Source organism: Gopherus evgoodei, chromosome 2 (assembly GCF_007399415.2).
Source record: "Gopherus evgoodei ecotype Sinaloan lineage chromosome 2, rGopEvg1_v1.p, whole genome shotgun sequence".
NCBI classification, from domain to species: Eukaryota; Metazoa; Chordata; order Testudines; family Testudinidae; genus Gopherus; species Gopherus evgoodei.
Genome location: NC_044323.1, coordinates 82,803,684 through 82,831,087, shown reverse-complemented (window position 1 = coordinate 82,831,087; position 27,404 = coordinate 82,803,684). Strand labels below are relative to the sequence as shown.

Here is a 27,404-nt window from a genome sequence, read left to right as displayed (position 1 = left end):
ATTGTGAAAAGTGTTCACCAACAGGCGATAGGGTATTTTTGTTTTTTATCATTTTCCTCTATATGGTTTTGGATCCTGTACTTTAAAAATCCAAATGGTCAGCAGCCCAGAACAGTGACATCCATATACTCCTGTATGGTCAAAAGGTTCAAGACATAAACCTCTGGAAGACTGAAAAAATGAAAAGGCAGCTAGAGATGTCTTATGGTTAAGAAAAAGTGAAGAGAATTGGCATTGTGTTGATGGAATTCTAGTGCGCAGTTCCGTTCCTTTCCTTTCCTAAAGGCCCAGAGTTCTTTTGATATCCCCCCACCCTTTGTCCAACCAAATTCTTTATGCAATAAATGTGTTCTGGTTTGAAAACCTGAACAGTATTCAGATACATATTTTTTTTCTCAGATGAAAACACATGCATTGCACATGGAATTTGTCAAATTAGCAAAATAAATTAGAACTCTCTTCTGCCTTATTAAGAAAAGAGATGAGCTGCCTATCAGTTTGCTGTTGTCTGGCAACATGGCATTAACTTTCCTATTCCTGTTTTAAATCAGAGACTGCTTACCCAAAAATCAGCGTTTCATTTTTTGGCTTTTCCAGCTTTGTGTCTTTATTTTGTTTGCCTTTCAGCACCTTGTCATCAGCATTTTTCTTCAAATTTCCCTCTTGTGTACTATCACTAGTGCAGACTGGCAGCCAGTGTTAAAGAGTATACTGATATTACCATAGGCCTCTCTACACTAGTGCTCCCTTCGTGCAGCTCTACTGGTAGTAGTGCAATGTGGGAATTATGAAGAAAAATGCTGATGCAGACAGTCAGACAACAATGCCATGCTTTTGTGCTTACTCTCATGTCACTAAAACAACAAGGAGTCCAGTGGCACCTTAAAGACTAACAGATTTATTTGGGCATAAACTTTCATGGGTAATAAATCTCGCTTCTTCAGATGTCTCCATGTGTTAGATGTAGACAATACTGGCTTCAAACTATTATTTGGATTCCTTAAGAATCAAGTATATTGGATAAAATTGTGTTAATTACATTCTAGCTTCATTGAAGGAGGTGTGCCCTAGGATACATTCGAGGAGGAGTTGTGCCTCTAGTGGTTGATTCTTCATGTTTGGGTGGTGCAACATCATCGGGGCAGAGTCACACATCCTTTCTCCTCCTTGCAGGGTGGATTGTGTCCCCAGAGGAGTGCTGAGGAAGCAATCCCTATGCTGCCCTGATTACAGCTATTGCAAAAAAAACCAACTCTGAGTTATTGCTGGTGATGAACTGGGAGACTGCCCTCTGCAAGGGCCCAGGACAATCTAGCTGAATATGTATTTAAATTCTTTGGGTGTGAAAATAAATAATATTTAAAAACTGACTGTAGTGCAGGTATAGTGACTTTCTTTGTAGCATGTTTCAGTAGGCATATCTGAATTGACCTGATAACATAACTTGGACTGATATATGTTATGTTATATTAAAAGGTACTTATCAGAGAGTATAGATTCTTAATGTTTAATGTCTTTTTCATGTAGATAAGATGCTGTTTTTCCAATAAAGGAAAAATTAAGTTGGTCAAAACCTCCACTGAAGTCAATTGAATATAGAATTCAGAATTTGGCATATAAATATAAAATGTAATTTCTTTCCCTGGTTGCCTTGTTATATAAAACCTTCAGTTGTCACGTACTTTGTAAAATACATACATAAGTGGGACAAGGAACAAGTTATAAATATCAGCTACATAAGACTTTTAACTAGAATAAAGTAAATTCAGGTAATAAAACAAAAAGGGTAAAGAATAACCATGAGAGGTCCTCTCACAGGAAGCTGTACGTCCATAATATTAAGTGTAATATGGTGTCATATATCTTAGGGATGCTAATCCATAGCTTCCATCGTAATGCAGTTTTATGAAAAGAGCTATGTGGATATAAAGAAAGGCAGCTTTGTTTGCTAATAGATATCTGAAGAATTACTACAGGGATATTTAAGGAGTGTAATATGTCAAACTTTACACACTAAAATTATGTTAAAATAACAGAAGAGGTTTGTCTTAAACTGACAAAAGTCAGAAATTTCAGACTTAAGACTAAATTATCATCACTGACTCTAATGATTATCCCTAGGCATGAGTAGGTGCCTAGTATGTAAAGTTCTCCACTCTGAGTTCCCAAAAGTGAACCATATCAGTTGTATTCCCCAGGCACAGCTATCTGTGGTATAATATGATGTCTAAGTTTCAGCCTTTGCTATATATTTCTTGCCTTGTATTGGCATAAGAGCATAAAAGTTGCCATACTAGGTCGGACCATGGTCCATCTTGCCTGGTATCCTCTCCTCAGTAGTGGTCCATACCAGAACTTTGGGAGGTGAGGATGTACAGAAGAGGGCTACTATGCAGTGATCTACCTTGTCTTCCACTACTGGCTTCTGACAGGGATTGCATGTCTGACCATCTTTGCTAACAGCTACGATGGACCTTTCCCCATGGACTCATCCAGATCAGAGTTCCCTCTAATTTTTCCCACCCATGTGCAGAATGAATTTTGTTATGTGCACCAGTACGGAGGTGATGTGTTGTCACATCACCTCCATATTGGTGCACATAAAATTCATATGGTGGGGTGGGGCCAAGGGGTTCGGAGTGTGGGAGGGGGCTTAGGGCTGGGGCAGAGGGTTGGGGTACAAGGGGGTGAGGGCCTCCGGCTGGGGGTGTGGGTTCTGGGGTGGGACTGGGAATGAGGGGCTCCAGGCTGGGGCAGAGGGTTGTGGTGCAGGGGGATGAGGGCTCTGACTGGGGCAGAGGGTTGAGGTGCAGGGGAGGTGAGGGCTCCAGCAGGGAGTGTGGGATCTGGGGTGGGGCTGGAGATGAGAGGTTAGGGGTGCAGTGGGGCTCCCTGGGGCTACGGTGGGGAGAGAGGACACCCCCATAGCTCTCTCAGCCCGAAGCAGCACCAGAGCTAGGGGGGAGAGCTGCCTCTCCCCTGGCTGCAGCAGGTTCAGGCCAGGCTGGGTCAGGATTGGGGGAGGGGTGCCTGTCCCCAGGCCTTGGCAGGTTCGGGGGAGGGTTTGGGGGAGAGGCGCCGTGTCATAAACAGATATTTAAGGGTTAATGTCTCTTTTACCTGTAAAGGATTAAGAAGCTCAGTAAACCTGGCTGACACCTGACCAGAGGACCAGTAAGGGGACAAGATACTTTCAAATCTTGGTGGAGGGAAGTCTTTTGTTTGTGCTCTTTTTTGGGGGGTTGTTCGCTCTTGGGACTAAGAGGGACCAGACGTCAGTCCAGGCTCTCCAAATCTTTCTGAATTAGTCTCTCATGTTTCAAACTTGTAAGTAATAGCCAGGCAAGGCGTGTTAGTCTTATTTTTGTTTTCTCAACTTGTAAATGTTCCTTTTTTGCTGAGAGGATTTTACCTCTGTTTGCTGTAACTTTGAACCTAAGGCTACAGGGGGTTCCTCTGGGCTATAGGAATCTGATTACCCTGTAAAGTATTTTCCATCCTGATTTTACGGAGATGATATTTACTTTTCTTTCTTTAATTAAAAGCTTTCTTTTTAAGAACCAGATTGATTTTTCCTTGTTTTAAGATCCAAGGGGATTGGATCTGGACTCACCAAAGATCGGTGGAGGGAAGAGAGGGGGATGGTTAATTTCTCCTTTTTTTAAGATCCAAGGGGTTTGGATCTGTGTTCACCAGGGAATTGGTGAAGTCCCTCAAGGCAACCCAGGGAGGGGAAAGTTTTGGGGGGACAGAAAGTGCTCCAGACACTGAAATTCTGGATGGTGGCAGTGTACCAGATCTAAGCTAGTAATTAAGCTTAGAAGTGTCCATGCAGGTCCCCACATTTGTACCCTAAAGTTCAGAGTGGGGAAGGAACCTTGACACTCCGCAACAGGTCCGGGGGCTTGGGGAGAATTATATCTCCCTGCCGAAACCCTGAGCTCCTGCACAGTGCTAATAGACAGCTCTTAGATCCAGATAGACCCTTAGTAGTAGTTTTGTGATAAACTGAGTAATAGTTATTGGAATGGAATAATTGAGTAGGAGAAGGGAGGTGACATTACCTCTGTATACTGTATTGATGAGACCATTACTGGGATACTGTGTCCAGTTCTGGGATCCACTCTTCAAAAAGGATTTTGAAAATTTGGCAGAAATTCAGAAAAGTGTTAGAAGAATGATTTGAAAACTGGGAAACCTGCCTCAGAGAGAGATTTAAGAAGCTCAATCTATTGAGTTTAAACAAGACACAGTTAAGTGTCTTGATTATTGTCCATAAGTACCTGAATGGGGAGAAGATATCTGGTATTAGATGGCATTTTAATCTAGTACACAATGGCATAACAATAACCAATAGCTAGAAATGGAAGCTAGACAAATTCAGACTGGAAATAAGGATAGCTAACCATTGGACCAATTTACCAAGAGATGTGGTGAATTAGCCATCAGTTGAAGTCTTTAACAAAGATTGGATGTCTTTCAGCCAGAAGTTATAGACTTGATGCAGAAATAACTGAGTGAGATTCTGTGGCCTGTATGATGCAAGAGGTCAGACTAGAGGATTATAATGGTCTCTGTTGATCTTAAATTCTATTCATGCTGTTTGAAGCAAAATTGCACAGTCCTAAAAGTCAGCAATAAAATATATTAAACAGAAACAGTAGCAATATGTGTAGAGTCTTATGATGCCATTGTAGGTCGGTTAACTAGGTGAAATAAACCAATCATACTGTAGACACTTATACACTGCTGATCAAAAATAACTGTATTTTAGTTATGTCTTTCAATCACTTTAAAAGTTTACTGATGTTTAATAATGTATTTCAATTAGGATGACTATAAAATTTTGCCTCCTAGCACAAATTTTAATGCTCTTCTCAGATCCCAGTGATACAGAATTTTGCGGAATTTAAGTTTGTTTATTTGTTTATTTTAGCTTCCTAGTGATGACACTGAAATATATGAGACTGCATCAAAATGCTTGTCATTGTTGGTTCAGCTGTACGGAGGAGACAACTTGGACAGTATGTCTCCAGAAAACATGGACAGCTTTGCTGAAGTATTAAAGTCCAAGAGGGATCTAAAACAGCAGAAGCTTTTGCTGAGAATCATCAAAAGATTGGTGAGTCAAACAGATATAACTTTTTGCTGTCCAGAATTCCAATTTAACTGTCTGTCTAGGCTCTAGTACCCCTTAATAAAAACTTTTTTGAGAGCTGTTTTTCCTCTTTAAGTAAACATTTATTTTTCTAACGAAGCAAAAATCCCATAATTGTTGTGTGACAGATTAGATCACAGAAACCTGCTTGGGAGCTGCCACCCAATGTGCCAAGACTACCTCTGCTTCTGCCTTCCCTGCCAGCTCGGGACCCCAGCACCCTGTCTTGCTGAGCCAGACATGCCCGTCTGCTCTAACACAGACCCAGGGTCTGAATTACTTGCCGCAAAGCTGCAGGTTTACCTGAAAGCAGCTAACAGAAGTGTTCCTGTCTTTAGCTCAGATGCCCAACTCCCAATGGGGTCTAAGCCCAAGTAAATCCATTTTATCCTGTGTAAAGTTTATACAAGGTAAACTCATGAATTGTTTGCCCTCTATAACACTGATAGAGAAATATACACAGTTGTTTGCTCCCCCAGGTATTAATACATACTCTGAGTTAATGAATACGTAAAAAGTGATTTTATTAAAAACAGAAAGTAGGATTTAAGTGGTTCCAAGCAGTAACAGACAGAACAAAGTAAGTCACCAAGCACAATAAAATAAAATGCGCAAATCTGTGTCTAATCAAACTGAATACAGATAATCTCACCCTCGGAAATGCTTCAGTAAGTTTTTTCCTCAGACTGGACCCCTGCCAGGCCTGGGCACAATTCTTTCCACTGGTACAGCTCTTGTTCCAGCTCAGGTGGTAGTTAGGGGATTCTTCATGATGGCTCCTCTCCCTCCTTTGTTCTCTTCCTCCCCTTTATATATCTCTTGCATAAGGCAGGAATTCTTTGTCCCTCTCTGGGTTCCCACCCCATCCTTCTCAATGGAAAGTCACCAGGTTAAAAATGGATTCCAATTCAGGTGACATGATCACATGTCACTGCAAGATTTCATTACCCACTTGCCAGCACACATGTATACAGGAAGACTTACAGGTGAAACACACCCGTCTGCAGAGAATTGTGCTGGTTAATGAGAGTCATCAAGATTCCAAACCACCATTAATGGCCCACCCTTTGCATAATTACAATAGGCCCTTAGAGTTATTTCATATTTCTAGTTTCAGATACAAGAGTGATACATTTATACAAATAGGATGATCACACTCAGTAGATTGTAAGCTTTGTAATGATACCTTACAAGAGACCTTTTGCATGAAGCATATTCCAGTTATATTATATTCACTCATTACCATATTTTTATAAAACCATATAGACCGCAGTGTCAAAATTAGTATTCATATTTTTTAAAAATCCATTTTAATTTCTTTGGAAGAAAATGTCAGCACCTGGACCCGTTTTATTGTCTACATTTAGAACCTCTATAAAAGGACTGTTTTTCCTTCAGTTAACCATTTAATTGTTTTTAATAGAAAGCTTTAATTGTTTATATAGGTATTTAGTACCTTGAGTTTAAGAATTATAATAGAAAATTATTTTGAATTCCTTCCAAAAAGACTAAACTTGTAATAAAAATTGCTACTCAGAAACGTATAGAGCTTGATTTCATGTCAGATGCCGACTGCTTTGTAGTTGAAGTAAACTTTTATATAGACTATTGATTGTTCATTCTCATCAAGTGGTAGAGGCTACTCCTGGTGGAATGGTTATAACATAGATTATCAGTCAACAGAAATCAGACAAGCTCTTCACCTTAAGTGAAAAGTTACTGACGTAATGACTTCAGTTCCTCTTGTGCTTCGCCTGTACAGATGGCAATGTTGTTTCTCAGAAGTAGATTAATGATACGCCTGGCAAATCACGATTTGTAACTTTCGTGTAAGTCCCACCATGTTTGTCATCTTGAAGTCTCTTGAAAGATCCTTTGGCTGGACTCATTGCTAGTCTTGGATAATTACCTTTCCATCTGCTGTACTTGCTATTTACTATAATAAACAAATGTCTGTAATTATTTTAATGAGATTTTGGGATTTCCTCTCGGAGCAGTGAAAGCAGGTTTTATAGGTAACGTAACTGACAATATAGTAAATCTTATATTATTTCTGTGAACCTTAAAAATTCCTGTTCACAAGAGATTATTATTATTATGTCAAAATTACAGTAATCACCAAACACATTGAAATATTATCAGATCTATTTAAGATTAACTCAGGCCACTTTCAGTTATTTATGGTGAATTTTGTAGCCTAGGGAAGAGTTTCTTAGACTTTTTCATAGCTGGTCAAAATATTAATAGAGAGATTATGTGCACCAACTTGCCATCCCATTCAGTTGCTTTCACCACCACCACTTTTACGTCTATGGCAGCATAGCATCCCTGTTGCATCCATAACTGTTACTTACGTAGGCAAGGAATATTAGAGAAGTATTAATGTATTCCTGTAATGGCTTCTTTTAATATAGTATATCTGCTGGAAATGAGGAAGAGCTAGTGCCATGCTCTCCTGCAAGTGGTCCATGTACTATAATTTTCGAATCTTTGATTCAGAATAAGTGAATAAAATCATTACGTTATTGGGCAGACATTGTTTGAGAGAGAAACTCATTTGTGTGACTTTGATTTAATAATATGAACTCATTAATTTTTTTCTCTTCTACACATAGTGCACATACAGTGGACAGAGTTGGGATTTTAGGGGAAAAAATTTTAGACCATTTACAAGAGCTTAGAACTTGATGAGACTGTGATAGATATTTTCCTTTTTAGGACTGCATTTCTCCATTGAGGTTTAGACTATCTTAATATATTGGATTTTTTCCCCCAAAATATATATGAAGAGAATAAAAATATCCAGGACAGACTTATTAGTTGAATCTGACAGATTGCATGTACTCTTTAGGAATCCCTTGTTTATGGTTTTATTTTAATATAAATAGAAAATAGGAATGAAAAACAGAAAAATGTACTCCACTCAAGATTGTAAAACTATTTATATTTTTTTCTCTTTGCCACACAGGCTGGCCAGCCTTATTCTGAGATTATTTATTAGTGTTTCCAGAGAAGGATTTAACAGAAACGGAATAAGAAATGTTGGCCTGCCGCAAGGAAATGCAGTGTGTAAATAGCACTAGTGCAAAATCATAACTGTCATTCTGGTTGCTTCATCTTGGAATAGGCAATATTGGCATTTGGATCTCCAAGATCTTTCTTACGTCCCTTTGTATTATCTGCCAGTGCCATCAGAACTTTCTGCCTTGGGAAAGTGGTCTTGTTTTGCATTCCAGTTCCAAAATCATTTCACCTTGCTTCTTTACAGGATGCTGATAATCTTTTGACTTAGCCCACTCTGCAAAGGTACAGAATACCATACTACAGTCCAGGAAATCATCTACATTGAAACATCTCACCGAAAGTAGAAAAGGTTTTCACTATGGGAGCAAATAATTTTTATTTTGCACTGTTTGCTTTGCTCAAAATTTCTTGGCCTCTCCTTATCTTTAGTCAGGGCACACCTCTCTATCAGTTTACCATCTTCCAGTGGCCAGTGCTGCAGTTTTAAGTCATTCCACCGTCACAGGATTCCTTAAAGAACTGAACAATATCTTTCATTGGTTAGAGAAGCTTTAGCAATGTGAGCTCTCAGCTTGGTGGTGAGAAAGGCAGTGTTTGCACCCTTTAACCTAGGGGGAGAATGCTCTTTATTCTGCTTGTCAACAAAAAAAGCTGTAGTGAAAAGAATGAATAAACTGCAGGCTTTAATGGCTGATCCTCCTTTCATTGTATTCCACAGACATTTATTCTATATCCCAATCCTAAATTCCTGCTAAAAGTGGTGTCTGAGTTCCACCTAAATCAGAACTTGAATCTCTTTGTGGTGTTCCTCCCAGCACCTCTTTCTCACCCATCAGAAACTAGATTCCACACCATAGATGACAAAAGGTACTTCAGCTCTTGTTTGTGTAGGACATTTAGCAATCCACCTAGATTTATTGTAGCTTTTCGGGCTCAGTGCCAAAGTATCTTTGAGTGGATTAGGCTTATATTAAGATGTTAATTTTAGGTAGGGTGATCCCCTCATGATATAAGTGTTTACTCTGCTGGGACTTAAGACAGCATCAGTGGCATGCTTTTGCACACTTACAGAACTGTGCAGGACTGCTACCTGGAGTTCTGTACACACATTTACTCAGCACTGTTCTTTTGACTTAGCTTTTATTTTTTATTATTATTGTAGTAGCTCCTGTAGGCCTTGATCAGTCCTCATTGTGCTAGCCGCTATGTGCACAAACACCAAAAAGACAGCTCTGACACCAGAAAGCTTACAATCTAAATCAAACTGATGTTTGCTTTACAAGGTCAGTTCTGCCATCATTAAGTAGAATTCCTCATTCTGCCTCAGTGGGAGTTAAACTCGTCACTTGTCTCCCACAAGAGTTACTATGCTCAGAACTCCTGGAAGAAGAGAAAACAATTAGTTACAATAGTGCCTCTGATTCTTAGACAGTGCTACCTTTGTAACCTCAGCTCCAAATATTTAGAGCCACCAGGAAGTGCTGGGGCAATTCTCAACAGGCACAGTTTTTCTAGAAGTTTCGTAAAACTTAATGGACCTGTTAGCATATCCCACTAGTATGATTGTGCACTAGCATCACTCTCAAAGAACCTCAGTTACTAGGGGAAAGGAATTATTCTTGGTGATATTTTTTCTTTGTATTGACCTTTAAAATGCATAAATTAAATTACTATGGTGGCCCATTTTCTTCCATTGCTTTGAGTAGAAATTTCATCAGAAGAGATGCTTGTTAAGTTGTTAAGATGCTTGTTAAGATGTAGGTTGCTGACGTATATTTGTTCTTACTTTGATCGAAATCAACCAGTTGTTGCTATGCTAAACTTTAAGTGGAGAATGTATTTTTCTGATACCAAGCAAACAATCTTCAGCCTGCATTGTTGTGTCCTTTGTCAGTCATACAGAATGCCTTTATTTTATTGACTGCAGTCTCTAATAGAATTTTCTTCAGTATGATAAAACATTTTCATTTTATATAAATTACTAATGCTTTCTTCAACAATGAAAAGCCAGTCAATGCTAAGGTGTGTTATGCATATCAGAAACAGGACTTATTACCCAAAATATTGTGTAGCAAATACAATAAAAGTATTAATGCCACTTCTTTTCTTTATCCTCTCATCATTGTGTCAAGAAGCTCAGTCTGTTTATAAACTCCAGGCAGACCTTTTGTGTAATAGTTATGGACAGGCTTTGAGAGAATCTCTAGAAATCACAGACATAGAGGCCTTTAACAGTGTGGTGTTGCTTAGCAACCTTAAGCCATTACATTTCCAGGCTCTGTAATAACATGATATACTGCTCTTCCGCCAGTCCCTGGTGAAAATGTAATGGAAATAATCACTTTCTAAAGGTTGTACTCCATGAGTGTTTGGGTGGTAAAAGATTGTTTTTCCATTTCACTGCTGGGTTTTAATCTAGTCTACAAAGTAAGTTTAGTATTGTCCCTTGAATGCTGAATGTGTTGTGGCTGAAATACATTTTAAGATGATATTTTAAAAAACAGACATAATATTTAGTTTTAAAAGCAGAGATAATATTCCTAACTAATGTTAACAAACAATACTGAATCTCTTACAAACCTTCTGTCCTTTTTCTCCACTCAAGAGGCAATGCATTGGGACAAATTCAGCAGTGAAGAACACTGTTTTAATTTGTTAAGAAAACTAATGTTGCTGAATGTAAGAAGCAGTGTAGTGTAATTTATATATTAATTTAGATTTCAGTGAGCTCAATTTCCTATTGCACTACAGTCGCTGTATATTGTTCTGATGTTCAGTGTGCCAAGAACCGAGTGAATAATAGAATATTTGTTTGAATTTTTGAACAAATTTGCTTCTGCTGTATTTATCACCCTTCCACATCAGTTTACGTGAACATATGTGTTCTACTAGCACAAATTCTCAATGAAAACGAAGTTTAAGATACCTTAATCAAATATTGGAAAGCTTATCTTGAATGCACTGTGAGTATTATCAACTGCACCCATAAAAGCCCTCCAGTCAAGGAACAAATAAAATTGTGATTTTTGACCACTTACAACTAAGCAAAACATTGCACTTATTCATTTTTGCCTGTTTTATTTATTTATAATTTTGATAAATTAATTGAATAAAATCCCGAGCTGTTCTCAGAATTCTGCAAGGGAGGCAAAATTCTTCAAGTATGAATTGTTTTTGTATAGATTATTCACTCCGGTCTAAGTGTAACACAGCATTTCTGAAAGTACTTTTCTAAAGTACTGTTTATGGACCTCATTCTTATATCATGTGGTATTCACAATCTCAGATTGTGAAATGGAGATTCTAACAGTCACTGGCGCTCTTTGTAAGAATAAGTGAAATTAATGACAACTTGGCTAATTACATTCTGTGTCCCTAAATTCAGCCTGCAATTTCCACTGGATCTGGTGTTTTTCGCTTCTTGTCCTAAACTGTTGCATACTGCTGCTGTTTGCTGATAAATATGGTACTATTTCACAGCAGAGGTGGACACATCTTTGTAGTTGATCTGTGTGTATAGTTTATGTAACAGGTTAGGGCCAAATTCAGACTGAATTATACGCCCTGCAATCTCACTGATGCTGTTTAGAATGATAGATTATAAAAAATATAACATTACTACTATTCTTAGCTGTATGTTCTTGTGTCCCCATAGCTTTAGTGAGAAACTCCACATCTATTTTGATACTTCTTATTCATTTATTTAACACAACAGATAATGCTGCATATGTTCTTTCCATATATTATTACCTTTCTCTTCAGTTACCTATCTACAAAGAAGAGTCCTGAATACTAAATATCCATCAACTGTTACCCATCATGTGAAACAAAACCTATTGTTTGCTTTCGCCTCTTAAAGTCTTTAAACAAAACTGAAATATCATGTATGTGCCAAAGAAGAACATGAACAATTGTCCACTGTTTTTGGTGAGGTAGACTTGCGTGTGTTTGTTTTTTTTGTAAATTCATCTATGAAACGTGTAAGCAAAGAAATTAAACTGAGATCACTATTGGCCTATTTCAAGCAGGGCAAAAGTGGACACACTTTGAAGTGTTATAATATATTTGTTTCTGCTGGCTGGAAGCTTCAGGCACAACCTACCTCATTTTGACACTCCAGTGTTGTATTCTTACACTGGGAATTTTTCCAGTATTTATTTTTCCTATCTCATGGGATTAAACAGGACAAAGACCTAAGGACAAGTCTTGGTCATTAGTGCAGTCCTCAGAATCCTTATCTTTTCCTACCTTGTTACTTCTTATACTGTCCAGAAGTTTGTGACTGATCCCAGAAATCATTCCATTTTGCTTGATTTGAAGTCTTTCCGGGTACAGGAATGCTACATGTAATGTATTTCTTCTCTTACAAAAGCCTGATTAATTACAAACAGCTCCTTTTTGTAGAATGAATAAACTGCAGGTTTATTGGCTCAGGTCTTGAAATATCAAAAACATGTTCATCCATTTTAATATCCCTTTTTCTTGGCAGCTGCCAGCATCCTCTTTCTATTGTATGCATCTAGTCAGGCTTTTTCCCCTGACTACGAAAGCTTTAATTCACTTTGCCTGTCATGCAACAGCAATATGTATTTTTAAGTCAGTGTCATGATTTCTGGATGGCTGGAGTTGGTAATACTGACCGGCAATCATGTGATCATCCGTGCCTCCATATGCAATATTGTCAACCCCAACCATCCAGAAATCACAAAATATTTTTCTTTGCTTTCTGATTTTTGAGCCATTAAGATACATGTGGGTCACATTTTCAAGCTTGTCTCTGCAAGCATGAGGACTAGAAACTTACTTTTTCTTTTGAATGAAAGCAAAGATTTTCAGGTAACTTGCTTGATCTAGGAGCTGGGGCTTTACAAAAAACATGAAATATTGCAAGACTTGTGATAAAATCACATAACCTAGTAACCATGGATATATAAGATCATCATCTTTCACCATAGTTGAGGTGGACTTTCTTGCATGACTAAATCAGATAGTTTGGTTAATTTCACATTTTCTGGATTCCTTAAATTCAGATAGGTTTGACCCAAGTAAGGTTTTCCAGGGCTTCCAACCCTTGGTCTGACCTGAGGTCCTTCTTTGTCAAAGTTGTTGTTATGCCTGGGACCTCCTTGGTAATTTTAATCAGCATTTTCTGTTCTACTTGATCCAAACATTTCACCACAATGACCAGTTTGCTGACTAATTTATTTATTTTAGCTTGTTAAAGTATCAACTGCTTCCTTCATAGAGAACAGAGTACGCTGGTGTAGCCACTCCTAGAAACTGCAGAAGCTTTGAAGAAATCAACCAGGTGAAAATTTTTGATGCATATGTTGAAGAGAGAAACAGAAGCATAGAAACCACCTTCCGAGTGACTTTTTATAAATCCCTTTTACACATCCCTCAAAAAAACCCACTTTCTTTCTTTCTACATTGATCCCCTCACTAACAAACTTATTGCATATGAACTATTCTCCTGTGTATCATATTTGAGTGCGATTGTTGCTTCTTTCAGGAAGGATCCATGTCTTTTTTCTGACTTTTGTGAAGTGCCTTGTATGATATACATTGTAATAATTATAATATTGCGGTGTTGAACTAAAAGTCTGTCGAAGTTACTTCAAACAAATATCAATTAAGGAAGAGGACATCGGCATCAATCGGACGGCATCAATCAGACAGCTCAGTGAAGATCTCTGCTCCAAGTGCACCTATGGTCAAGAAAGCAAACAAGATGTTGGGAGGCATGAAGAATAGGATGGATAAAAATACAGAAAATATTATTTTGGTATTAAATCCCATGATTCATGGCCTAAGTCAAAATCTTAACTATTAGAAATCAGGATGAGAGCTAATGCATGGAGGGACGGGAGAGGAGCAGATTATCTCACATCTGCCTACTATGGGTTTCTCGTACCCTCCTCTGAAGTTTAAACTTTGTTGTAACGTGCATTGTTTGCCTGGACTGCTCAAGACCTGAATGCTTGTGTAGGAGGAACTCTTTGACTTGGCTTCTTAAGTACCTTCATGATGTTTCACATCTGATATTCCTTGATGAAACATAGGAGCCTTGTCTTATAACAGGCTTATTCAAAGTGATCCACGCTACAAAAGTGAGATCTTGGAAGAGTTGTTGCCATTTTCATAAAGTAATAAAAATACTGTAGTGATAAATAATAATTAATAAAGAGTGTGTAATAAGCATGCCATAAAAACAAATTTTATATTTCCAAGATCACTGCTTTTATAATTTATAGTCAGGTAATGGAGAAAATCCATGGAAATATTCATTTTTAGGAAGGAGTTTATGAGACTTGACGTTTTAGTGAAAGGGGTTCACAGGTTGTTAAAGTTTGGGAACCACTGTACTAGTAGTATTCATTGGATATAGATATGCCTCTGCATAACACCTGACAAACACAGACTTAGCGCCAAATACTTGCCTTCTTCTTATTCTGGTGGCACAAAACAACTAGACACCTTGCATTTCCAGTTGATATGGGGGAGTCCCCAGATGGCACAGAACTGACAGAGCAGCCCTAATGTCTGGAGTGCAAACAGGGGAAGGGAGTATGGCTGGAGAGTCTTAAGCAGAATTTTGAAGGAGGAGAGGTAGGGTGCTTGGCACCAAGCAATGAAGCATGATAGTAGGCACAAGAGTAGGAGAAAGAGAGAAATGAGAGTATATGGAAGAGTTTGTAGAGTTAGAGGAACATGAGGAAGAAAAAGACTAGAGCTAAAGACAAGGTAAAAATATGCAGATTGAACAACCTGAAGTTTAATGCAGTAAAAGGAAACCAGTATAGGAGTTCAAGGAGGTAGGCAGTGTTGGAATGATAGGAGAAGAAAATTATTTTAGAAATATCGGTAAAATGGCACATTTCATAGGATGAAGAAATATACAACTTTTTGAGTGTTTTTTTTTTTCCCCTTGGATGCTTCATGCATCTGATGATTATGGGATTCAGAATTCTTAAGTATTCATCAGCAAGTGCATGTTCCTAGAGTTCCCCATGAAAGAAATCCATTTTGATACACCAGTGTCTGGCATTTATACATGTGCCTGTGTATTCAGAATATGGTGGTGCACAAGCTCAAATGAGTCCTTTATTCATATTAGTATTCTGGAAATGAGGTTATGTTTAAAAATAGCCTTTATAGGCATTAAGGTTGTGCTTTCAGTAGACTTCTATGGTAATTGACTTTTTTTCAAGTTCAGTGTTTCTGTCCAACATCTTCAGGGATGAAACCTACACATTTTGAATTATGAAGGCTGTGCTAGTTAAACATTTATAGAAATGCCCAGTGCTGTTGTTTCTTTAAACAATTAAAATGTAATGTTTTTATGTGAACATCATTATACATTTATAACAAATGTAATTTGTGTGATGATGCAGTCTTCTGTGGGCTGTGAATTACTGTCCTAAATTTCACACAGCAGATGCTTTCTCTGGGATATAATGTCTAGTTGATTTGTTCACATGATGCATCATACAAATATATCTCATAATTTGCATACTAGTTCAGTACTGATTATACAGTTTGCTTTTTTAGACATTTCAGGGTATGTTTTCAGAACAATGAAGTTGACATACAACTCTTGTTGTTTTCAGGAGCTGACTGCCTAACCTTTTCAATATCAGTAATAATGTACCCCCTCCAGGTGTATGTAAAAGACAATCAAGTAGAATAGAGTTTCTTATAATTCATCAACAAAACTGTTATTTACCAGTATTAAAAAGTCAGTCCAAATTATTTAAGGTATGTTTTCAACAACAGTACCAAGGTTTTTAGCTGTGCAGTGGCAATTATAATACATGGGTATAACACCAAAAAAGGGACTGTATTCTGTTCCAAACTGCTGTATGATATTAACTACACTATGGATCAAATTCTGACCTCATCTATGCTGGTGTAAATACACAATGTTTCTGTCTAGTTCAGTGGAGTTACTCTGGAATTACACCAACATAAGTGAGATCACCAAGTACGAGCTCTAGGAGGATTGTAAGGGCAAATACAAATCGAGAGGAATTGCGGCCAGCTGCTGTGGGGGATAGACCGCAGAATCACACTGTCACCAAGAAAAGGCAAGTCTACGTGATTGGAGACTCTTTACTGAGAAGAGTAGAGAGGCCTGTAACTAGACCTGATCGGGAGAACAGAAGGGTGTGCTGTCTGCCAGGGGCTAAGATACAGGATGTGGACCTGAGGCTGAATACGATCTTAGCAGGAGCGGGAAAGAATCCGTTGATTATCCTTCATGTGGGAACGAATGATACGGCTAGTTACTCGCTGGACTGTATCAAGGAGGACTATGCCAGACTGGGGAAGACGCTCAAAGAAATCGAGGCTCAGGTGATCTTCAGTGGGATTCTGCCAGTTCCTAGAGCGGGGCGACGAAGGAGTGACAAGATTATGGCGATCAACAGATGGCTCAGGCAGTGGTGTTATAAGGAGGGCTTTGGGATGTACGGTCACTGGGAAGCGTTTACGGATAGACGACTGTTCGCTCAGGATGGACTTCATCTAAGCAAGGAGGGAAATAGAATTCTAGGATGGAGGCTCGCCGACCTCATCAAGAGAGCTTTAAACTAGGAAGTTGGGGGAGATGGTTGGGAGATGTTCAGGAGATCTCCACGCCGGAATATAACCTGGAGAGGGAAGTAAACAAAGTGATAGGGGATACCCTTGCGGTCCCAAGAATTGATCCAAGGAGGAATAGTGGAGTAGAAACCAGAGTAACGGGTGATGCTGGTGGTAGAAGGTCTCTGCACGACGGGGGAAAGAATGTCACTGATGCCAAACGCCGAAAATTAAAAGGTCTGTACACTAATGCGAGGAGCCTAGGTAACAAGATGGAGGAACTGGAGTTACTGGTGCAGGAAGTGAAACCGGATATTATAGGGATAACCGAAACCTGGTGGAATAGTACTCATGACTGGAGCATGGGTATTGAAGGCTATGTGCTGTTTAGAAAAGACAGGAAGAAAGGCAAAGGTGGTGGAGTAGCCTTGTACATCAATGATGAAATTAACTGTAGCGAAATAAGAAGCAATGGAATGGATAAGACAGAGTCTGTCTGGGCAAAAATCACACTGGGTAAAAAAGCAACTAGAGCTTCCCCTGAGATAGTGCTTGGGGTGTGCTATAGACCGCCGGGATCTGATTGGGATATGGATAGAGACCTCTTTAATGTCTTTAATGAAGTAAACACAAAGGGGAAATGTGTGATTATGGGGGACTTCAACTTCCCGGATATAGACTGGAGGACGAGTGCTTGCAAGAATAATAGGGGTCAGATTTTCCTGGATGTGATAGCGGATGTATTTCTTCATCAAGTAGTTGAAGTACCTACGAGAGGGGATGCCATTTTAGATTTGGTGTTGGTGAGCAGTGAGGACCTCGTAGAAGAAATGGTGGTAGGGGACAACCTTGGTTCGAGTGATCATGAGCTGATTCAGTTCAAACTAGATGGAAGGATAAACAAATGTAGATCTGCCTTGTGCAGGAGGTCAGACTAGATGATCAGATTGGTCCCTTCTGACCTATGAGTCTATGAGTTAAGGAAATTAGTTAGGGAAGTGGATTGGATGGAGGAATTAGTGGATTTAAATGCAGAGGAGGCCTGGAATTACTTTAAGTCGCAGCTGCGGAGACTGTCAGAAGCCTGCATCCCAAGAAAGGGGGAAAAAACCATGGGCAGGAGTTGTAGGCCAAACTGGATGAGCAAGCAACTCAGAGAGGGGATTAGACAAAAGCAGAAAGCTTACAGGGAGTGGAAGAAAGGCAGGATCAGTAAGGAAAGCTACCTTGGTGAGGTCAGAACATGTAGGGATAAAGTGAGGAAGGCTAAAAGCTGCATTGAACTGGACCTTGCAAAGGGAATCAAAACCAATAGTAAAAGGTTCTACAGCCACATAAATAAGAAGAAAACAAAGAAAGAAGAAGTGGGGCCGCTATACACTGAGGATGGAATGGAGGTTAAGGATAACCTAGACATGGCCCAACATCTAAACAAGTACTTTGCCTCAGTTTTTAATAAGACTAGTGAGGAATCTAGCGATGATGGAGGGATGATAAACGGGAATGTGGATATGGAAGTGGATATTACCGCAACTGAGGTAGAGGCCGTACTTGAACAGCTCAATGGGACGAAGTCGGAGGGCCCGGACAATCTCCATCCGAGGATATTAAAGGAACTGGCACGTGAAATTGTGAGCCCGTTAGCGAGAATTTTTAAGCAATCGATAAACTCGGGGGTTGTGCTGTATGACTGGAGGATTGCTAATGTAGTTCCTATTTTTAAGAAAGGGAATAAAAGTGATCCGGGTAATTATAGGCCTGTTAGCTTGACGTCTGTAGTATGTAAGGTCTTGGAAAAAATTTTAAGGGAGAAAGTAGTTAAGGACATAGAGGTCAATGGTAATTGGGACGAATTGCAACACGGATTTACTAAAGGTAGATCGTGTCAAACCAATCTGATCTCCTTCTTTGAGAAGGTGACGGATTACTTAGATAAAGGAAATGCGGTAGATATAATTTACCTAGATTTCAGTAAGGCGTTCGACACGGTTCCACATGGGGAACTGTTAGTTAAATTGGAAAAGATGGGGATCAATATGAAAGTTGTAAGGTGGATAAGGAACTGGTTAAAGGTGAGACTCCAGCGGGTCGTATTGAAAGGTGAACTGTCAGGCTGGAAGGAGGTCACTAGTGGAGTCCCTCAAGGATCGGTTTTGGGACCGATCTTATTTAACCTTTTTATTACTGACTTTGGCACAAAGAGTGGGAATGTGCTAATAAAGTTTGCGGATGAACAAAGCTGGGGGTATTGCTAACACAGAGAAGGACAGGGATACTATTCAGGAAGATCTGAACCACCTTGTAAACTGGAGTAATAGAAATAGGATGAAATACAATAGTCAAAAGTGCAAGGTCATGCACTTAGGAATTAATAATAAGAATTTTGGATATACGTTGGGGGTGCATCAGTTGGAAGCGACGGAGGAGGAGAAGGACCTTGGTTGATAGCAGGATGACTATGAGTTGCCAATGTGATACAGCTGTTAAAAAAACAAATGCGATTTTGGGATGCTTCAGGCGGGGTATTTCCTGCAAGGATAAGGAGGTGTTAGTACTGTTATATAAGGCGTTGGTGAGACCCCATCTGGAATACTGTGTGCAGTTCTGGTGTCCCATGTTCAAGAAGGATGAATTCAAACTGGAACAGGTTCAGAGACGGGCTACAAGGATGATCCGAGGAATGGAAAAACTGCCTTATGAAAGGAGACTCAAAAAGCTTGGCTTGTTTAGCCTGGCCAAAAGAAGGCTGCGGGGGGATATGCTTGCTCTATATAAATATATCAGGGGGGTTAACGTTAGGGAGGGAGAGGAATTATTTAAGTTTAGTACTAATGTAGGCACGAGGACGAATGGGTATAAATTGGATATTAGGAAGTTTAGACTTGAAATTAGACGAAGGTTTCTAACCATTAGGGGAGTGAAGTTCTGGAACAGCCTTCCGAGGGAAGTAGTAGGGGCAAAATACTTTTCTGGCTTTAAGACAAAGCTTGATAAGTATATGGAGGGGATGTTATGATAGGATCGTTAATTTGGGCAATTGATCTTGGATTACCACCAGATAGGCCTGCTCAATGGTCTGCGGGGAGATGTTGGATGGGATGGGAACTGAGTTACTGCAGAGAATTCCTTCTTGGGTGCTGGCTGGTGAGTCTTGCCCACATGCTCAGGGTTTAGCTGATCGCCATATTTGGGGTCGGGAAGGAATTTTCCTCCAGGGCGGATTGGCAGGGGCCCTGGAGGTTTTTCGCCTTCCCCTGCAACGTGGGGCACGGGTCGCTTGCTGGTGGATTCTCTGCAGCTTGACGTCTTCAAACCAATTTTGAGGATTTCAATAACTCGGTCCTGGGTTAGGGGTTGTTATAAAATTGGATGGGTGGGGTTCTGTGGCCTGCCTTGTGCAGGAGGTCAGACTAGATGATCATATTGGTCCCTTCTGACCTATGAGTCTATGAGTCTATAAAGTTTGATCCACTGTGTGCAATATTGTACAGCAGTTTGGAATAGAACTGGATTTATACCAGTGTAATGAAGAATTTATGAACAAGCTTGCCAAGCATATATGGTATAGAATATGTAGGATAGAGGCAGGATGCAAGAGGCTAAACAGGGGTACAAATACAGCTGCAAGATTTGTACGCTGCAATTGGGTATTGTCCCATTCAGAAAAAATGAGGAAATAAAATCAAAGTAAAATAAACTTCTCTTCATACAAATTTCATGCATCCTTCATGGGTTTTTATTTAACAGGATAGTGCTTCCAATGAAGGATCTATTGAGGATACTTTTTCCAATAAAACATGCCAAACCCACAAAAAAATCACAAAAATTGGTCTTGTTTTTGGCTTAATTGGCTTGTTGCTAATTTTTGGCTTGTTGTAGCTTGTTTCCTTTTTTTTTTTTTAATCGACTCCTGGCAAGCAGGGGCAAGGGGGGAGAGAGTCAGGGGTGCACAGCGGGCCCGCCACAGTCCCAGACTGCACACCAGGGGGATTTAGTCACATAGAGTGTTGGGGTTCTTAGGGATTGGCTTGTTTTGGCCTTGGTTTGAAATGGGATTAACTTGATTTTTGGCTTATTGTGAAAGTCGAGGTGCTTATTTACTGTGTGAAAGTTGGCAACTGTGTTTCCAATGCTCCAAAGTATAATGTATATTCCCAGTAGGGGGCTCCAAAGCTATAACAGCAAGATTTCATGGAGGACACCAGCACCAACAGCATATTAAAAACCTGTATCGAAAATCATATGGGCAACAATGAATAGTGTAGCAAAGAATTTACTTTTCTTCAAAGTACAGTTATTTCCTAAACGTGTTAAAAAGTCATATGTGTGTGTGTATATATGAGATAAAAAGTTTCCATGAAACATGAATAGGATTTTTGTTGATAAACAAATGTTTTGAATTCTCATTTATCACTGTAAACCTTTAAATGGTAACATTTATGTATTTGCAGTATGAATGAGGATATATTCATGAAATGGCATGCAAAATTTAATTCCATAGTCTATAACTGCAAGCTGGCAAAAATTAATCCATGTCACATTTATCAATAAGTTGTGTGTGGTCTTGACACTACTGATGTTGTTGTGATTTTTTTTATTTTTTCTTTTACTTCTGGGAGAAAATATTGTTACTTAAAGACTAATTATGACCATCACTGACATATTTAAGTCTTCATGTAAGGCCTGAAATTCCATTGAGAGATTCTGGAGACATCATAGAAAGATGCTCATGTAGTTTATATGTCATCAGAATCCAAAGATGGAATTATGGGGGGGAGGGTTTTTTATATTTTGGGGGTGATGTTATTTAATAATGAATTATTTTTATGTCTCCAAGTGTACATCATGTCCTCCCTCTTTACCCATTCTGTTTATCAAGTTTCTTCTCTTTTCCTCCTTTCCTATCCCAGGTCTTTTGTTTTACATTTCTTAATCTGTCATCCAACTTTCAGATTCTCCTCTCAACCCCTGCCCCAGCCGCTCCTGACATCTTCCCACACTTAAATATTTTTAAAACGAAACTGAAAGCTTTGTGGAAATTGCTGTTGGAATCTAGAGTTGCAGCATCTTGAATACTCAAATACCTTGTGTTGCATTTTGACCACTGCAAGTTTCAACAGGATCCTCTTCTCCTTCTCCCAGGCTTGGTACTTTAATTTTGCATAACCATTTACAATCTCAAGAGTACATAATTAAATTTGCATAATATTATGTGCTTGTATGTGTACATATGTGTAGGGTTATATACTTTTCTGTAACCAATTTTTAATTATGTCATTAAATATAAGTAGAGCTTTCCTTATTTTAGCATTTTCATATACATCAGGGGCAGCCAACCTGTGGTTCCGGAGCCATATGCGGCTCCTTGTATAGGCACCAACTCCAGGAGTTACAGGCGCCAACTTTCCAATGTGCTGTGGGGGTGCTCACTGCTCAACCCCTGTCTGCCACAGGCCCTACCCCTTCACACCCCCTCCCCTCAGCCTGCCGTGCCCTCGCTCCTCCCCCTCTACTGGCGCAAGAGGCTCTGGGAGAAACAGCTGATCGGGAGGTGTGGGGAGGGAGGGAGAGGCGCTGACCAGCAAGGCTGGCGGTGGGCAGGAGGTGCTGGGAACGGGGCAGAGGGACCTGATGGGGGGGGCTGCTAACGTATTACTGTGGCTCTTTGGCAATGTACATTGGTAAATTCTGGCTCCTTCTGAGGCTCAGGTTGGCCACCCCAATATACACAAGGGCTAAAAAATTTTAAAGTGACTAGTGATTTTGGGTACCTGTATTATGTGTGTCTGTTCCGAGAAACCTTAAAGTAGCCAAATTAAAAACAAACAAACAAAAAACCCTGAAAATTAAGCCTTTTTAAAATATCTGCAGTTTTTTAAATATCTGCACCAAAAGCACTAGTCACTTCTGAAAATATTGGGTAAAAAATTATATATTTCTATTACGTGAGATTGAAAAATTGGACATTTTTCAAACTTCTCAAATAATATTAGAGATTTGCAAAACTTATTCAAGTTCACAAGCTTCTTTTCCTCTGTAATTTAAGAGTTTGGTACTTAAAAAAATGTTATGGCTAAAAGGAAGGCTGTGCTGTGGGGATAAGCTAGAAAGAAGCCCACCAGTCCCTCCAGAAAACTAGGATGGCAAAAGTATTAGATCTGTATTCTGCCTGTCTTTTTCATTAGAGTTTTTCTTTCTGCCCTCACCCATTCCTTTTTCCACATTCTCTTTTAAATGGAACATGGTTAAGGCTACGTTTTAGTCTCAGGTATTTTTAGTAAAAGTTATGGACGGGTCACGGGCCGTAAACCAAAATTCAGTGGGCCTGTGACCTGTCCATGACTTTACTAAAAATACGCGTCGTGCCTGGGGCCGCAGGTGCTCCTGGGGAGAGCAGTCCGGGGGCACCGCAAGTGCTGGGGGAGGTGGCCCAGGACTCCTGCTGGTACTGGGGGAGGAGGGACCGGGCCGCGGCACATTGGTACTGGGGGAAGGAGGCTGGGCTATGGCATGCTGATACTGGGGCAGGGGTTGAGGAGGCCTCTTACCCCATTCCACGTCCCTACAGCTCCTAGGCGGTGGAGGCAGGCAAAGGACAAGGGCAGAGGCTCCACTCCTCCTGCCACAAGCGCTGGCTGCATGCAGCGCGGAGACTCTCCCGCCCCTCCGCCGCCTAAGAGCTGCAGGGGGGCCATGACAATGGGAGTGGGGGAGCCCCCACCCCAAGGTAAGTGCCCCCTTGCACCTCCCAGCCCCCTTCCCCTAGCCCTGAGCCCCCATCCACACACCCAAACTGCTTCTGCTGGCCCAGGGGCTGCCTAAGCCAGGCAGCCCCTGAGCGAGCACCAGCCGCTGCAGAAGTCACGGAATCCGTGACTTTTGTGACCTCCATGACAGACTCACAGCCCTAAACATGAAACCAGTGATGCTCTAGTCCAGGGGTCCCCAGTGCGGTGCCCACGGGCGCCATGGTGCCCGCGGGGGCATCAAATGCTCCTGCATCCTGGCCGACGATCAAGCATCCACCGAAATGCTGCCGAAATTAGGTGGCATTTCGGCGGCGATGCCTCTTGTTGACGTCGCTTGCCGCTGGCAAGCAATATCATCTAGAGGCATCGCCACCGAAATGCCGCCAAATTCATCTGGCGCCCACCAGACGAAAAGGTTGGGGACCACTGCTCTAGTTAAACTTTTGACCCACAATCTTCTACTGGCTTTGAAATGAGGCAAAACAAGTTTGCCCATCTCCACTGGAAAATAATGGCAACCAAAGGTCCATTATAAAAAAGTTGTTTTAATTAACTTCTGCCTAGTGTTCATTTTAAAGCATTTAAGGAACTTTCAAATTAATAAAACTCTTAGGTTCATTTGGATAAGAAAATAGAATCAAAATGTAATCACTGTGAGAGATGGGGAATTTAGAAGCGGGGCTACAAACTACACAGAGGCCTTGGTGCTGGTCCAACACCTTGTGCAGTTTATTTAGAAATGGAGTAGCCATCACCTTCATAACATATACAGCATCTCACCTTCATAGTTCATCATGTACTTATGAAAGATCTCAAAAAAAAACAAAAAAACAATTGCTACCAGCATTTCACACTAAATTATAGAATAGCTTCCACAGCAGTTCATCCACACCAGACTGAGTTTTTTTGTTTGCAGTCCTATCTGAGAGAGAGTTCAGGGATGACCCTTATCTCTCATACAAATCTTCCACATTCTCTCTTTACTCCCCGCACACACACACTTCATTGCACCGCAGCCCCCTTCTGACAGCAAAAATTACTATATGACCGCAGGAGGAGGGACTGAAGCCTGAGCCTGCCTGAGCCCTTCCACCCGGGGCAGGAGGGCCAAAGCCCAAGGTCTTCAGCCCCAGGTAGGGGGCCTGTAACCTGAGCCCCGCTGCCCAGGACTGAAGCTCTCAGGCTTCTACTTCAACCCCAGGTGGTGGGGCTCAGGCTTCGGCCCTGGGCCCCAGCAAGTCTAAATCAGCCCTGGTGACCCCATTAATATGGGGTTGTGACCCACTTTGGGTTCCCAATGCACAGTTTGAGAACCACTGGTGTAAAGGAAAGAAGAGCCTGTCTGATAAGAGAGGAAAGGAGTCCAAGGGATTTGGAGCAGCTGTACTACTGTAAGCTTTTGGGGGCAGGGACTGTCTCTATCCTTTGTTAGTATAGTCCCTAGCACAGTGGGCCCAGATCCTTAGTGAAGCCTTTGGGCACCATTGCAGTAGAAATAATAAGAGGACGAATAGTCTGACGTGGAAGAGTAGAACGTGAAAAGGAAGAGTTTGTGCATGAGGACCTGACCTTTTAATGTCTCAAGATCTTCTTTCTTATTCCACTCACTCTTTTAGGTCTAGCACCTTATCATATGCCAAGGCTAGAATTACTTTGACAGACCACTATGAATAATTTCAGGACAGATAAGCTTTTCTTAACATCAGCCATTGAACAGTGATCAGAATGTGGGGTGGGGGATGGGAAATGCTCATTGTAAATATCTTTGTATTTCCAGGAGCAAGAAAGGCTAACTTTCAGATTGAGGAATAGTGACCAAGATAGGCACATTTTGCCTTTCAGTACCACTTATACAACAATCCTGAAAAGAAATCTGGGGGAAGAGAAACATAGTCTTATGAAATTTACACATTAATGAAACTAAAGCTCAGGTTTTTAAAGTGTCGTATAAGGTAATGATAACATCTTTCACATAAAACTAGTAAAATCAAATAAGGAAAATCATAAGCTTTTCTGCCACTCAGGTGGCTTGCAAAGCTCATTATTTTCATTTTATTTTTCTGTCATTAATCTTTTCACTAAAGGCATGTGGTTGAAAATAGAATGATAATTAGCATTAGCCTGTTTTATGAGAATCTATTAGTGACAGAGGCTTATTTATTGTGCACAATTAAAATGTGATGTGAACTCATGAGAATTCAAATTAAAACAAGACTACAGCTTGTCAGCGGTTTTCTTTATTCAGCTGACTCTTTATTAGGCCAAAGCTGCTCACCTGCTTTTATTTGACTGAACCATAATAACAGTAGCAACATCTTTATTATTAGACCCATCCAAACCAGTTTGACTACAAAATGCACAAAGGAAAAAAGTATCCAATAAAAATATTTTTAATACAACTAGATTTGGCTCTCAGATTACATTGAAAAACTATAGACCTTCCTTTCCCATCCCTCCCTATCCCGTAATTTGCAGTAGAAAGTTGCTAATGTACAGCATCCAGGCTGATTTATATATCAGAGGGGTAGCCATGTTAGTCTGGATCTGTAAAAGCAGCAAAGACTCCTGTGGCACCTTGTAGACTAACAGACATTTTGGAGCATGAGCTTTCATAGGTATTCACCCATGAAAGCTCATGCTCCAAAACGTCTGTTAGTCTATAAGGTGCCACAGGATTCTTTGCTGCTTTTACAGGCTGATTTATGTACACCTTGCAGGAGGTTTATCTGTATGACAGCACTAAATAGATCTAAAAGCAAACACTTAAGGCAAGTCTACACTACAAAATTAAGTTGACATTATGTTATGTCGACATACAGCCACTGGAGTAATTAAATCGCTTTTGTGTGTCCACACTATGCTTTTTGTGTCAGTGGTGCATGTCCTCACGACCAGTGCTTGCATTGATGTAGAGAGCAGTGCACTGTGAGTAGCAACTTGCCACCATCTGGTGCATGCTGTTTTGGGAAGGGTTTGCAATGCCTCATGGGGGCAAATGAGTCACGCATGGGTGACTGGGAACATTTCAACATCCCATGATGCAATTATCTGCATCCCATAATGCTTCACACCTCTTTTCAAAAGCCCCGCAAACCCACACATCTGTCATCTGTGTGAGAAGCATGGATTCTACACATCTCTGCACTATTCTGATGAGCATTGCGAGCATGGGGCGCCTGATCCTCGAGTATTTGCAGAGCTATCAGAGGAACTGCAGGTAACACGATGATTTCTTGGAGGCTGGCTTGCTGCTGAGACCTGGAAAGAAACAATTCAAGGTGGTTGCTGGCATTCACGTAGCAGCTGCAGATGGTGCAAGCACCAGTTCTGGGCCTGAGAAACAAGCACTGACTGGTGGGATTGCATCGTTGTGCAGGTTTGGACTGACAAGCAGTGGCTGCAGAACTTTCAGATGCTCAAGGCCACGTTCTTGGATGTGTTTGTGGCGCTTACTCCAGCACAGTGAGACCAAAATGAGAGCAGCACTGACAGTGGAGAAGCCAGTGCCAATCACTGCATGGAAGCTTGCAACACTAAATTGCTACCAATCAGTCAGCAATCAATTTGGAGTTGGAAAATCCACCCTGGAGGTTGCTGTGATGCAGGTGTGCAGGGCCATGAATTGTGTCCTGCAATGAAGGACTGTGACTTTGGGCAGTGTGCAGGACATAGTGGATGGTTTTGCAGCAATTCGTTTCCCAAACTGCAGTGGGATGATAGATGGCGCACACATCCCTATTTTGGCACCAGACCGCCTTGCCACAGAGTACAGCAACAGAAAGGGCTACTTTTGTATGGCATTGCAAGCACTGATGGATCACTGGGGACATGTTACCAACATCAGTGTTGGTGGGTCAGGGAAAGGAGCATGACACGCGCATCTTTAAGAA

At 40.6% G+C, this 27,404-nt stretch overlaps 1 protein-coding gene across 5 annotated transcripts in view; it reads left to right on the top strand.

Annotated features, from left to right (window-relative positions):
* The window catches only part of ULK4 (unc-51 like kinase 4), a 447,445-nt gene that overhangs the window by 369,006 nt on the left and 51,035 nt on the right, over positions 1–27,404 (top strand). For all 5 annotated transcript variants that reach the window (XM_030551188.1, XM_030551184.1, XM_030551185.1 and 2 more), the window contains exon 35: positions 4,937–5,122. In XM_030551188.1, the coding sequence (XP_030407048.1) occupies positions 4,937–5,122 (186 nt within the window). The remainder of the gene's footprint in view (positions 1–4,936; positions 5,123–27,404) is intronic.